This window comes from Pleurodeles waltl, chromosome 6 (genome assembly GCF_031143425.1).
Source record: "Pleurodeles waltl isolate 20211129_DDA chromosome 6, aPleWal1.hap1.20221129, whole genome shotgun sequence".
NCBI lineage: Eukaryota > Metazoa > Chordata > Amphibia > Caudata > Salamandridae > Pleurodeles > Pleurodeles waltl.
This window is the reverse complement of record NC_090445.1, coordinates 287,205,746-287,219,864: the sequence shown is the minus strand read 5'-3', so window position 1 is coordinate 287,219,864 and position 14,119 is coordinate 287,205,746. Positions and strand designations below refer to the sequence as shown.

Below are 14,119 nucleotides of genomic sequence, written 5' to 3'. Positions count from 1 at the left end.
CAAATACAAACGCAGACTTTGAATAACGCAAAGGTACTACACCGCCTGCCTACAAAGAATGGAAGGCGTCGCTATGACAATAGGATGCACAACCATGGGATTGGATTGGTGAGTACACTGAACCGGAAGCTGTCCGCTGCACGCATAGATGTGTCTGACAGCAATACAAGAAGAACCCGGCTTAAAAACAGGAAAGATGCAGAGCAGCTTAGGATAACAGCAGTTCCAGAAATATGAGCCTAATTCGACACTGCCATGCTTCTGCTGCAACAAAGGTAGAGACTACCTGTAGAAAGAAGATGTCCCCTTCATAAAGAGCGCTGATCTGATTTAATTAAATTAATGAAACTTTCACATGCACAGATACTTAGAGAACGTCCGACATATCAGAGATTTTTGCTGATGCCTTTCAAAGCGGACACGCCCAAGGCCACCCTCTGACTCTATCGAAGTTCCACACTCAAGTGCATGTATTTACGTCCCAGCCCATGGCATGAGGTGTCAGCTACCCTCTCACTTTCCAAATTGTCGTTTGACTTCAAGGATGTGATTTACCAACACAGCAAAACAAGGCAGAGGCAACATTAATATCAGTATACAAGAGGAGAGATGGACTAGCATTTAAATATACAGTTTTCACCACTATGGAGCAAACGACGCACGCTTCTGAATCTTGTAGATGTATTGTGTGAATAAAAATATACCCATGCTTAAACCTAGTACAGGTCTCACAGAGACAATAATTGCAGCTAGAATTAGTGCAAGAACTGACCATTTACAATATGCAGGACTTCCCCGCCTCATAGAATATGTACACTAAAACATCATGTTCATCACCCAACGATGGAGTGAAATAGCATGATGAAAGCGACCCAGTGAGCCATTCAAAAATAAGATCTGACCTTTTCCATCACAGACCAATTTGCAACAGTCTTGAAAAGAGGCACAGTTATATGAGCTGAACCTAGTATACTACCCTGCGTGCCAAATTGAGACTGAGAATACTTGTGTGTATATGTACATAATTGTATAAAAGCCATTGCCAATCATGCACATAATTTACTATAATTCTCTTGGTAATGGAATGTGCATACACTTTAACTTGAGATTCATGCATTTGTGAACAATGTACAAGTATAAAAATTAACGTGAGGTGAGATCACTGCTTTTACTGAATTGTCAATTTTTTAAAAAAAAAAGCTTCACAATACATTCCGCAAACAATAGGAAGCCTGCTTATTTCTGTCACTGTGCAAGTGAGGTGGGTGCGCTTGTCCATTAAAACTATAACAAACCTGTACATCTTAAATAGACAGCTTGCTGAGAGCTAGAGAGTACAACTCTGTGGATTTTGTGCACAGAACTTTGTTAATAACGTACGGTATTTTAATCACTTAGTAAAATGTCAAATACTCTGAAGTCAAAAAATGGCCAGCATGAGTTTGTATTCAATCTCATTTAACATTTCCTATAATGTTGATAGTCTGCCCATCAACCAATACTAACCCATGCTCCAGCTATAAACCAGGTATCTCTTCCATTCTAGATGTACAACTTGGACACTGGAACACTTTTCATGATGCTAAAAAAGATGCCGGTTACCACTCTATTCAAGGAAGGCTGGATCATGCAAACCTCCATCCAAATTTAAACTTCCACTTTGCTTTGAATTAAAATATTGTATGTTTATATCAGGCTGATATAGTTCTAAGTCCACAGAATTGTGCTCTTTAGCACTCGACAAGAGCTCTATTTAACATGTAGAGGCTAACTATAGCTTTCACACCCTAAGTAACCTCTTGATTTATGGCAAGTTGATATATCAACGCACAGTATTTCAGGAACCTCCCTACTTCAAACCTTGACATTGGATCTAGACCATACTGTTAAGGGTGAATCCAGCTTCAAATGATATGAAGTATCAATAAATGATATTTGTTGTCTTCTCTCAAAAGACAAGAGTGACACAGAAACTGGGCTCCTGCGATTATGACAGACACCCACTGTTTCAGATATTAACAAATGGATCACAAATTAGCACTATCCTACATACTGGTAAGGTACAAAAAGCCATTCTTCAAATGGGTTATTTGACACTTGTCAAAACGGAAAAGCTTGAGCTTGTAAGACTCTGCGAGAAGCTGGAAATATTAAGAAACATAGGCTGACTACCTTTGCATGTTTTTAAAATGCCCGGTAATACCTGACTGGTGGAAAGAATTATCATCAGATTAAATGTAATGTTAAAATGCAGATCTTAAAGTCCCTCTCCCCAGTTGAGAAAGGATAGGGAGCCGGGCAAAACTAGTCTGGCACAGTCTACACTTTCACTTGTGGCCTTTCTGTAATGACTACAAAATTATAAAAGTTTGCAATATTCCCTATAGTTAAAATGCAATTTACTGAAAACGTGCTTAGTTAATTAAAACCAGTGGACATCCCAATTCAAATTTTTTTTTTTTTTTTTAAATCAACCGAATAGTCTTACACTTAAGTTAAACACCATTTAATAGTAGAAAATCATAGTTACAAAAGGCTTAAAATTCTATTAAAATAAACTTCAGTTTTTGCACAAAAGTCAGAAGTATCTTAAGATTCTATGTGAAGAAGTGCTTGATTTATCATCTCTTACTACAATTGTTAGATAGTTCAATGGTGTTTTTTATGTGATCTACTGGAATAACCGCTGTGTGGGCAACACAGGAGTTTCCACCAAGATATGGTGTGTAACACTGATCAAATATTATCAAAGACATAATTAATGACAAAGAAAAGTTAACACAGGTAGGGCAAGGACATCAACTGTGGCTACAATAGCGTCTTGTGGTGGCAAACGTAATCACTGAGAAGGGTTGGAAATATTTCTCAAGCAACACATTGGCACCACGATATAACACATGGCTAATTAAACACAAATTGAAACACTTTCATTCAAACGCGGATGCCATTTGGATTTATTTAATCTGATTTTGGAAAAGTTCTTAGAGTTCTGATTATTGAAGGGCGAGCTCATTAAAATCAACAATGTTACTGTTAAATGGTGTGTGCTACAAATATGATTAGTCTGAAACTTTGAATTTACTTAGGCATAATTACTATACTTTCGATTTGTTCTTGAATGCATGTCCTATTCTTTTCAAAATTGTGAGTAGGACCTATGTTTTGTTTAATTTTGGTTCCTTTTTATATTTGCTAGTTTATTTAATACTCAAACTACTTGAAAGAAACTTTTCAGATGTGTTATCTTGTTATTTTATTGTTATTGTTTCATTTGTATCTGATCTATTACATGTACTTTTTGAAATAAAATATATTGTATTTAAAAAAAAACAGCTTTCCTTCACCATCCCAGAAAGATTGTTTTCTGACCACAATGATGGAATAGTGGTACAAACAGGTTTACCTTCAAATGTAGCCTGTTCCCTTCTTATTTCATTACAGGCCTGCAGGTGATATCTTAGGGCCCAGTTTAGAGTTTGGTTGTCAGGATACTTCATCGCAAACACAAAGGTGCCAAACTCTGTCACCCCCCACCTCATTTAAATATGGGCGGATGTAAGCATTCCATCAGCAGAGCCCCTGTTCACCCAGTCGATGGAAAGCTTATTCTAGTGGCCTGAGGGATTGTCAGAGGAAGGGCATTACATTGCCTGCCCTACTTAGGGCATAATGTCCTTTTTCCCCGTCTGTCACTGCCAGGTAAAACCCGTAGGTGGGAAGTAGAAATATTGACCCCCCACATCATGGAAGAGAACTTCCAGGGTGTGGGTGTCATTAATTGTGCTGTTTCTAAAAAACAATAAAAGTTAAATATTTTCTGAATACCTGACCATCCACCAAACCTTTTGAACCTTGAAGGAAACCATTAGGAAGGCAGTTTCTCTCAAGGTACATTGTTAATGACTGAAATCTCTGGTGCTTCAGTTTTTATTGCTCATGTAAATCCGATAAATGTTGTATTATGTGGCTAAAAAAATAAATACAAACAATTAAAGAAAGTACATTGATCGAAAGTAATCTCTAAATTTGGCACACAGTTGTTCATCAGGTTGACTGAGGCAATATCCTCTACCACCATTTTGGACTGCGTACCATCTGCCAAAGCCTAAATCAGGCCCTTAGATTCTTTGATTGAAACATCATTACTCAAACCTACATGACCCCCCTCTTTCTTTTACGTTTACAAACTGCAATATCCTTCTAAGTGGACTAAAGATTTTAAACGACTAAGCCCCCCTGCTAAACACATCATTTGTAATATTACCAGGTGCTACGAGATAGGAGGCCAGCTCTCTAAAATCCATCAGCTCTTTAACAAGTCTCTGGCTCCTATCAAATATCGCTGCGTTAACCATAAGATTTTGTTTAGCAAACATGCCTCGTTAATCAGAATATTTTGTTTAGCAAACATGTCTCTTAGCTGTGTAATAACGTGTCAACAATCTACCTCTAGACAACCGATCCCCAAGTTCGGAACCGAGGCCGCTCCAGAGGGAGTTTATTTTGTGCCCCTGTCTGCCTCAAACCACATGTGATGTCCTAAAATCCCATTGTAACTTATGAAAAAAGTCAAAGACTCATTTTATACACTTACTGTTCAATTACGAAATAATGCAGGTTAGGTATACCAACTTACTTTTTTAGATATTATATGTTCTGTGTGACTAAAAGTAACAAATATTCTATGTATCTTGTAAACGTTCCCTTTTTGGACTTACTGTTCTATAAAAATATGTAATTAACTTGATACTCATGAATAAATAGGTGGAAACTGTAATAGCACACTTGGTAGTTAGGTTGTATATAATCTTCTGACCTACAAGTGAAAATCACGTTAACCGTGTGCGGTCCAGGTCGGCTATTAATAGGAAAGCATGAGCCTGTGTTTGTCGAGTTTATTTACATGAAAGGCATGTATTGACGTGACGTCCAAGACCATGCACTCAGATCTGAATACATCGTGTGTATCAGATTCAAGGTGCGTCTAACTTCAATGTGCGATATGTGGCCGAGTGGAGCAGAAAACAAATATTAACGTTGTTAATATAAATTAATGTGATATCCACATAAATTAAATCTGATGTATTTTTAAACCTTGCATCGAATTGTGCTACTTAGGGGTCAGAGATGTGCCTTATTAGGGTAGAGTCCTGAAACCTAACCTTTATGACACCAGTGGTGCGATGGACAGGGGCATGCTACTACAGAAAGGCGGATGATAATGGTGGAAGTTATGTAAGAAGCTTCTTCTTCTACTCTTGTATCAATTGTGTAGATATGATCTGAATTTTATGGGCCAGTGCTCCTCAGTTCACTTGCCAGGTTCGGTAACTGTCCAAAGAAGCCAACTCATGAGGCCGTGTGTGGTAGGCTGAGTCTAGCTACCTCACATCACATAGCTCCCAGGGTGCAGTTGGCACTGTAGACTACATGCAGCAATTAGATACTTTTGTCAGTCTTGAACTGCATTGCGCAAATCCACTCTACACATATTGGCCCCAGGCCATATGTAACCATCAAAGGTTACAGGTAACAAACACATGGCACACCTGCGATCTAAGGCTGCATGTGTCCATGCCATGCCACATATATACCTCACTAAGGTTGCAGGTAGAAATCTGAGACTGCAGGGTCCGTGTAGCTGTCAATCTCTGCATACATACCAAGTATATTTATCAGTCTAAGAGCCCTGGCAGCAACCTTCTGTCAAATCTAGGACAGCCAGCTCATGGTTAACAATCACCAGCCTCATGTAGCACATTCACTCTACGCTCCACAGTCTGAGGGTATCACAATCTCAGAGCAGATAAAACAATCTGTAGGCACTTGTAACATTCTCCAGCTTGTAGTAAATGGAATAGTAGGCTATGGGGGTTATTACAACTTTGGAGGAGGTGTTAATCCGTCCCAAAAGTGACGGTAAAGTGACAGATATACCACCAGCCGTATTACGAGTCCATTATATCCTATGGAACTCGTAATACGGCTGGTGGTATATCCGTCACTTTACCGTCACTTTTGGGACGGATTAACACCTCCTCCAAAGTTGTAATAACCCCCTCTGTGTCCTCACGCAAATCTCAGGTCACCTGAAGGCATTTCAAGGTGCATGCACCACGCTCAGACTAGAGCAGTGGATTTAGCTGGTAGAAAGCAGAACCTTAGGCACCTAATGAAGTCAGCCTTTATTAAATAGGAGCAACTTTATCAATAAGTACGTTTCGTGTAAGCGACACGTCATTGGACTCATGTTGATTTTGTGGTTATATAGACCATTTGTACAAATGTATAACCAGGGATGTGATTAAAAATTGTATACTTTAGTAGCAATATTAATGCACATAGATTTGACATTCAGCCACATCGTGCGTCATATGTCCCTTGTTACTGTTCTCTCTTTTTTTTTTTTCTTTTTTTTTTAGTCAAGCCCAGCGAATGATCAAAACAGCACAGATGGCAGAAAGGCTTCAGTGGATTATCTGGCAGAACCGGCTCGGCAGAAGCGAGCAGCCAGTGTAGCAAGCGTCATATCCAATGCCGCCATAGAGGGTAAGGTTATCAGTTGGGTTCAACAGCAACCTTTGTGTGATCTGATGCAATGACATGACGGGTGTGGTGACACTAACATCTTTTCATGTAGTACCTAATACTGGTGTTTTGCATTTTCTAAGTGCTGTAGTCGACAGGTGTAGCTATTTCCTAGTATATGGTACTCAGTTTATTGATCACACAAGGAAGAAAGCCTGATTTTGGCCCATATTTTTTTTAACGTATGCCCTGCATGGCGCACACAGATGTCAGCAGCAAGCGCTTACCTCACAGACTCACCTGGCAAAACTGTTAAAGTAAGATCGGTTTGTAAGATGCCACAATGGCTTAATTGTGCCCAACTGAACCTTGTGGACTTTCTTGGCAATATTCTAGCTATTAATGCGGTTAAGGTGGGTTTGAAGAGTTAAAAGGCATACCCTTCCTAACCAGTCATAAATTACAAAAATACAAAGATCCTGGGGGAAAATGACATGCTTTTTATGCAGATACCACACATATATATTTCTCTCACATGGGAAGAAGAATCCTCACCAATGAGCTGTATCTGAACCAATGACTAGTAGACTGGAAACCCACAGGACAAAAGTACTCTCCGATAATCCCATTGCCCCAGTGATGAAACATGCCACTCAAGCAAGCAGTGGCCTGGGACAGTACATCTGACTGATGGCTGTAATGCCTGAATCAGCAATCAGACCTTGTTAGCTGGTGATTGAAACAAGTGAAAAGGAAAATGAAAAGGCATAAAATAATGAATGAATGAGAGGTTTGTACAGCCTGCTGCTGCCCCCCTGGTTGTGCTGGTGGTACACTCGAAAACAGATAGACAATTATAGAGTGAAGAAAAGGTGGTATATTCTAGAGGGAAATAGTGAAGAAGCTAAAGGATAGGCTTTCAAAATTAGATTTCCCAGCAAAAGATTTCCAGATGCAACCCCAGAATGCATCAGAATGCAAAAAAGGGGTAAACCTGGTGACCAGATATTTTAGGTAGTTTTAACCTTTATCAGAGAGAGCCTGGTGGCCGAAGCAGAGGGTTTGGACGATGCCTCTCTTGTTTAAAGACATCCCTGCAGTGTTTTGTGACGTGAAGCCTGTGGAGTTGTTTTACAGTGGCCGAGCAAGAGCAAGTTACAGTATCCAAACTAAACATGATGAATGTATGTATTACGTTCGTCCAGTGGTATCTAGGAACAAAAGAAAGAGGCTTTCTAAGGATTTTCAAGAGAAAAAAGCAAGAAGAAACCAATTTGGAGATATGTTCTTCAAACAATAAATAAGAGAGAAGATAGAGACACTCAACACCTCCTTTACCAATCGTTCCTGCTGCAGGACATTGATCTCTTCAGTCCGAAGCAGATATGTAAAGCAATAACAGATATCTTCGTATCCTTTCATGAAGGTTCTGCATCTGACTAAACCATAAGTACAAATACCTTAGCGGTATCTCTGAGGTGCCACTTTTTAAGCCCTGATGTGCATTGTGTTCCTGGAACTACAAAGGTATCTACCTCAAGCTTTGGACTACACTGTCTGTGGAAGATGAGTTGTGATCCTACTAGATGCTTGTGCCACTGGAAAAGGGAATTAAGACATTAATATTGTGTGGCCCCTTATTCCTATATGTCTTATTGAAAGTTTAAATACGCTAATTATATATACATGAGTAAGAATTATTCCTGTTCCATCGCAAAATTAACCCCAAGTATTGTGTAACAGTCTTTACAGCCTTTAGAAATGTTCAAAGTCAAATGTTTAAAATCGTTCAAGTTCATTTTCACAACACAATGAGAATTTCAGGATGTTTCTCTGTATTCCCAATACCATCTAACAAACTCAAAAGGAAGCAACAGTTCTTTGCAGAAGGAATTCCTTTTCCACATAGCAAGCTCCTGGCTCCAGCAACATACATCACGATTGACTACACGTACCCCATTAACCACAAGTAAAGTTATACTCAGATGTCCAAGATGGCTGCTCCTATCTCCAAAACTGTGCAAGAGCTCAGTGGATTCTGATAAATGTAACTCATTGTTCGTTGTTGGGTGCCATCATGTAGTGTATTCTCTGTAATCAGACAGAGCCAAAACTCTGAATGACCGCATGCCTTTCCTTCACTGAGATGAACTGAGCACGAGCAGATCTAGATTATCATTTCCTGCGCTAAGTCTTAACTATTAAGTAAACTTCATGACATGCCTCCTTGAATATGCCTGATAGAAGTTGTCCTTGTATGAGATTAAACACATGAGTTCTAGGTGAAAATGGCAAGCTCAGATTTAAGGAAAAACGTGTATTTAAAACTATTAAAATCATCTGGAATATCTGGGCAAAAAAGTGTATTTACGAAATCCACAAACTTCGTTTGTAAGACGGAGTGTGTTTATTCAAAATAAAGCATTTCACAATAAACTATTTGGATTTGCATAAAATGACCGGCTGATGTTTCAGTTAGAATACAGACATTTCAGAAATATATTTAAAGCTCATATTTGCAGGATAATACTTTCTGATTTGGAAGTCGTATTGCGGATTTTAATTAATGGGAACGAGAGGGGCGCTTACTGCCACGGCTGGTATTTTTTGACTTGCGTGGAGGCATTCTATCATCTGTGTCATAAAAGCCTTTTGTGAGATGTCATCATAGATCTCTGGGGGCCGATAATGTAAGATTATTGCACTCTGTATGCATTTTGATTCTGTAAGACCTATGAAATTGATCAGTAGCTTTGTGGCATTACGAAGGGCTTTTCTAGCTTTGCTATTTACAAACTGTGATTAACACATTTGAATACATTTTGAATTTTAGCGTCACCAGTTAGATAATAGCATACAACTTAGAATCTCCCTGGAAAGAGTAGGATAGCAAAATAACATTATATATGTTTTGAAAAAGTATTTCCATTTGACATTGCATGTACATATACAGTTCAACAGACAACGATTACTGAAATTCTGCTGACACTGTTTTTCAATGTTTTCTTCAGTTGGCTGAGGCTCAAACAACCCAGAGGCGGAAAATACATCATTATATGCTAGTATTATCTGATCCTTATCATTTCGAAACCGCTGAATTATTAGCTACTTCATGTACTGATTGTACATATTCAGTACTGTTAGGGTCTACATTTCTCAGGGCAAACATCCCCCAGAAATTCTCGAAAAGATATCAAGTGTTCTCACTTTGCTTTCTCACTCTTCCCAGTTCAAGTCAAATATTTGCACACCACTAGTCTGAGGTCACTTGCCAACATTAGATAAGGATCATACGAACCTGTGTGCAAGACACAACTTCTCTTAAACACAAGGGGCTAGATTGGCAAAGAAAACGTGTAAATCTACACCAATGCAACACTCTCCTACACATAGGTGTACGTTTACGAATGTTCGGAATTCATAATCATTTCCAGTTGAATACCTGGAACACTTTGTCAGTTCCAAGTTTCCAGAAATTCTATGGGAATGCCATCTGCCAATTGGCATTTCCCCAATGCACAGAAGTATGCACAGTACAACTCCACTATGAGGAAAGACAGTTCACTGTTTGGCCATTTTTTTTTTTTTTTTTTTTTTTTGTATACAGTTTGAAAATATTTTAAACTTTGGAAACCCCTTAGCCTTTGCCTCCCTCTCCTGCGATTAAAAATATTATGTTAACCTGTCAACCCAGTCAGACAATTTAATTCAGCCGTTTGCTGGAACAAATATACAACCATTACCATAGAGGGAAAATGTCAGAAAGGGGTTTTTGAACGTCCATAAACTCACAGGTTTTGTTAGAAATTTCTAAGAAAGCACTAGCATAGTCATTAGGATGTGCCTGCATTAGATGAAGCTTTTGGAATTCATCTAATGCCAAAATTGTTACCTATGTGTGTAACAACACATAAACGTGGGCACCTGAGCATCCACCTTATAATGTTATAATGTTATAACATTTCCAAATGGCCACTTATGCATGTGCGTATCATGACGGTCATATTGGTGTATTTAATTTACAATTTCAACAACCTCAATAGTCAGTTAAGAATTGTAAATTAAAAGTAAATAAGAGCATGTGATGCAAGAAAAGATGCTGGGAGTGTACCGATAGATATTTGCAACTGCACACATAAATTATTAAAAAACCTAAAAACAGTTAGCTGGACTGGGGCTGGGAAGCACTGAATACAGAGAAGAGAGAGAGGATAGAAATAGAGAGCATGTTGGCGGTGGGGCACTCTGAAACGGAAAGAAAGGTGTAGTATCTGGAGGTTGGGGAAAAACTGACCAGAAAGTGTGGTGGGGCAGGGATGCCTTGAGGAACAAATGGACAAGGGAGTACACCAAGGAAAGAGATGCACTCCCATTTGGTGCTGAAAAAGCCCCCTCAAGTCAGGAGTTGAAGGCCACAATTCAATCAGTCAGAATACTGTGAGAATGAAATGCTCCTGGGCAGGACAAATACAAGAATGTGGGGAGGAAAACCATTGAATGAAGATCAAAGACCTGACATAGACCAAGGAGTCATTCAGTTATGACCAAGGGTCTGTTTTAAGCACACTCATATACATAATATACTAGAAACAGCAGGTAAACAGCATACAACAACACCTAAAATGACTGGAAACAATTTCAACTTTTATTAATTAAAAAATGTGAGGCACAATTCTGATTAAAACACTAATGATGACACTAGATATTTAATGTTTTTGTGGTATTTCTTAATAGCCATCCTGAAAAAAACTGAAAATGTGTACTCAATTCTTTGTATGCTTTTTTTTTTGCTCCTGAGCAGCAGAGCTAGAGGAAGCCCATAAGAAGTGCCCTCCCTGGTGGTACAAGTTTGCAAACAAGGCTTTGATCTGGGATTGCTGTCCAATATACGTGAGGTTCAAAGGGATGGTGAGGTTCGTGGTCATGGATCCATTCGTTGACTTGGGCATCACAATCTGCATCGTACTCAACACCCTCTTCATGGCTATGGAGCACTACCCAATGACACCGCAGTTTGAACATGTGCTAAATGTTGGAAATCTGGTACAAATTCAACTTATTCATCCTTTTATTTGTTTTTGTGATTTGAAATCCTTTAAGTAGGCAATCACTAACAGAACCTGGTCATTTTATTGTGAGTGGAAAAGCAGAAATATGTGCTTAAATTTGCCCCTATGCTGAACTGTGAGTGGCCCCATCACTGCATTTGTGTAGAACTAGGACACCTTCAAGATAAAAACTTCAGTACAGCAGTGAGCATGGCAGACAAAGGCAGGATGAATTTACTATTTTAACTCCAGCCCTAGAACATCTGGGTGACGTACTATTCAACCCAAAATAGTCCAAGGAGTGTATTTATTATTTTAACTCCAGTCCTGGAATATTTTGGGGGAAATTAAAAATACCTCAGGTACTTTAAGAAAGGATTAATAAATGGTAGTTTTGCATTGACTTTGCAATTTAAGATAGGAGGGTAAGCAGGAAGGTGACATGACCACTGAGACTACTAGAAAACTCTCTGAGAATTGTCCATGGGCTCATTTAAAGTAGGGGGAATACACTGCTTTGCAGAATCGTATTTTATTATTTTTTTCTGGACTCACTGTTAATGCTCTTCTCTCATACTAAAACTCTTTCCCCAACAGACAATGATTTAAAAATAACAAAGGTGATTACCACTTACAATAAACAGGGTTTGTTCATTTAATTATATGAATTTCTAATAGAAGTGTGGTATTTAATTGCTATGCTGTTATTAAGAACATTAAGGGCCTAATTATGAGTTCGGCAGATGGTTTAGGCCGTCGACCGGACTTCCGATGGGGAGGTTGCCCCCATAGTGGCTACCTTCCCGGCGGGCCCATTAAGAGATTCCTGCTTGGTCGGCGGGTGGAAACCTGAGTTTCCGCCCACTGGCCTAGCAGGAAACAACCTACAGCATTGTCTCTGGCTCATAGTCGAGCCAGCACAATGCTGTAGGATGCAGGGTGCACCAGCAATCTTGCAATGTTCACTGTCTGCAAAGCAGACATTGAACAATTGCGATGGTGCTGGCCAGAGTGTCCCCTGCATTGCTCATACCAAGTGCATAGGCAGTGCAGGGCCCCCCCTGGGGCCCCTGCACCCGTTCTCTGCCAGCCTTTTAATGGCTGTGCTACCGCCATGAAATCGCTGGCAGAGAACTAGGTCGTAATCCCTAGGGCTCCTCTGCTTGCAGCGCTGCCCTGGCAGATTAGAACCAACACATCCCCCAGACTGCCGTGATCTCTGATCGTGTCGGTGCTGGCGTTCCGACCGTGGCACGACCTTCATAGTCATAATGTGACGCTCGGACCGCCGCATTGGCAGCAGTCTGACCACCACCGCGAGTCTGGCGGTCAAGTGACCGCCAGACTCATAATGACCACCTAAGTGTTTTCATGTGTATTCTATTGAACATCTACTTCACAGAATACTGACTTAGTTGAAGGGGGGTGAAAAACCACAAAATTCATAATCCTTAACAGGGTGAACCACTATAATTCACTAAATATTACTGTGATTACTGTGCTTAACCCTTGCTAACCTAGCTTGGCACAAAGCAGTCAGTCTTAAATTAATTGCAATATGTAAATTTTTATGCAATACTGAAACTGTAATAAAGTGAAAACGCAACACAAGAAAAATCCCAAGCCAATTTAGTAAAACAGAGGAAATAAGATAAATAAAATGTCACCCAAATGACAAAAATCCAATAAGATGAAACAGAGATATACATTCTTTAAATTTAAGTTGATAATAGCGCTTAAAAGCACAAAACGGCAACCACGGTCATCTGGTTGACATAGACTGTGTCAAAGTCTAGTGTTAAGGCCCATTGCAATGGAGCGCAGGTCAAATACCAGGTTCAACCCAGTATAAAGTTTACCTTTGTACTATTGGTAGAGAAAAAGTGTTTGTTGAGGAGTCGTCAACGATGTAAGCTGCAATGATGATAATGGGTTGGTGAAGTGTGAGGTCCAAAGTTTGTGGCCAGGAAGGCCTTGATGTCAAAGGGTTACTGCTCGGCATTGGTCCCAATGAAGCCTTCTATGTTATCTGAAAGTCAGCTCTCCTTCAGCGTGGCAAACCAGCAAGCTGAGGGCGACTGGTGATTCAATGGCTGTGGCTTCAACGGTCATCCCGGTCTCCATTGGTTCTCCAAACAGAAAGCTAGCAAAAAGCTTAAAAGTCCCAGCTTTTGCAGGGTGGACAGGAGTACACATTAATGTAAGCCAGGTATCTAAAGCTTGGGGGCACCACTTTTGGGTTAGTGCTCCCTCCAACAGGGGCCAGCAGCAGGGTCCAGAGCCGAACCAGTTGGAACTGGCCAGTTGGGCAGTTGTAGGTTGAGACCTGTTGCTCAAACAGGAGGTCAGCTAACTGGCCCTTGGAGTGAGAGGCCTGTTGCTCAAACAGCAGGTCAGCTAACTGACTCTTGGAGCGACTTCTAGGGGTCCTTATGTGGTCCTGGGTTCAAGGCAAGCAGGCCCAGTCTTCCTTCAGGTTCTTCAGACAGCAGGACAGTCCTTCTGATTCTCCACACAGGTGTTCTGAAGACAGGTCTGTGGGT

The 14,119-nt window shown here is 40.1% G+C and overlaps 1 protein-coding gene across 1 annotated transcript in view; it reads left to right on the top strand.

The window, feature by feature from the left end:
* SCN4A (sodium voltage-gated channel alpha subunit 4) overlaps positions 1-14,119 on the top strand; it is a 1,135,018-nt gene that overhangs the window by 609,635 nt on the left and 511,264 nt on the right. The window contains exons 12-13 of the mRNA XM_069238085.1: positions 6,423-6,549; positions 11,330-11,571. Coding sequence (XP_069094186.1) covers positions 6,423-6,549; positions 11,330-11,571 — 369 coding nt within the window. The remainder of the gene's footprint in view (positions 1-6,422; positions 6,550-11,329; positions 11,572-14,119) is intronic.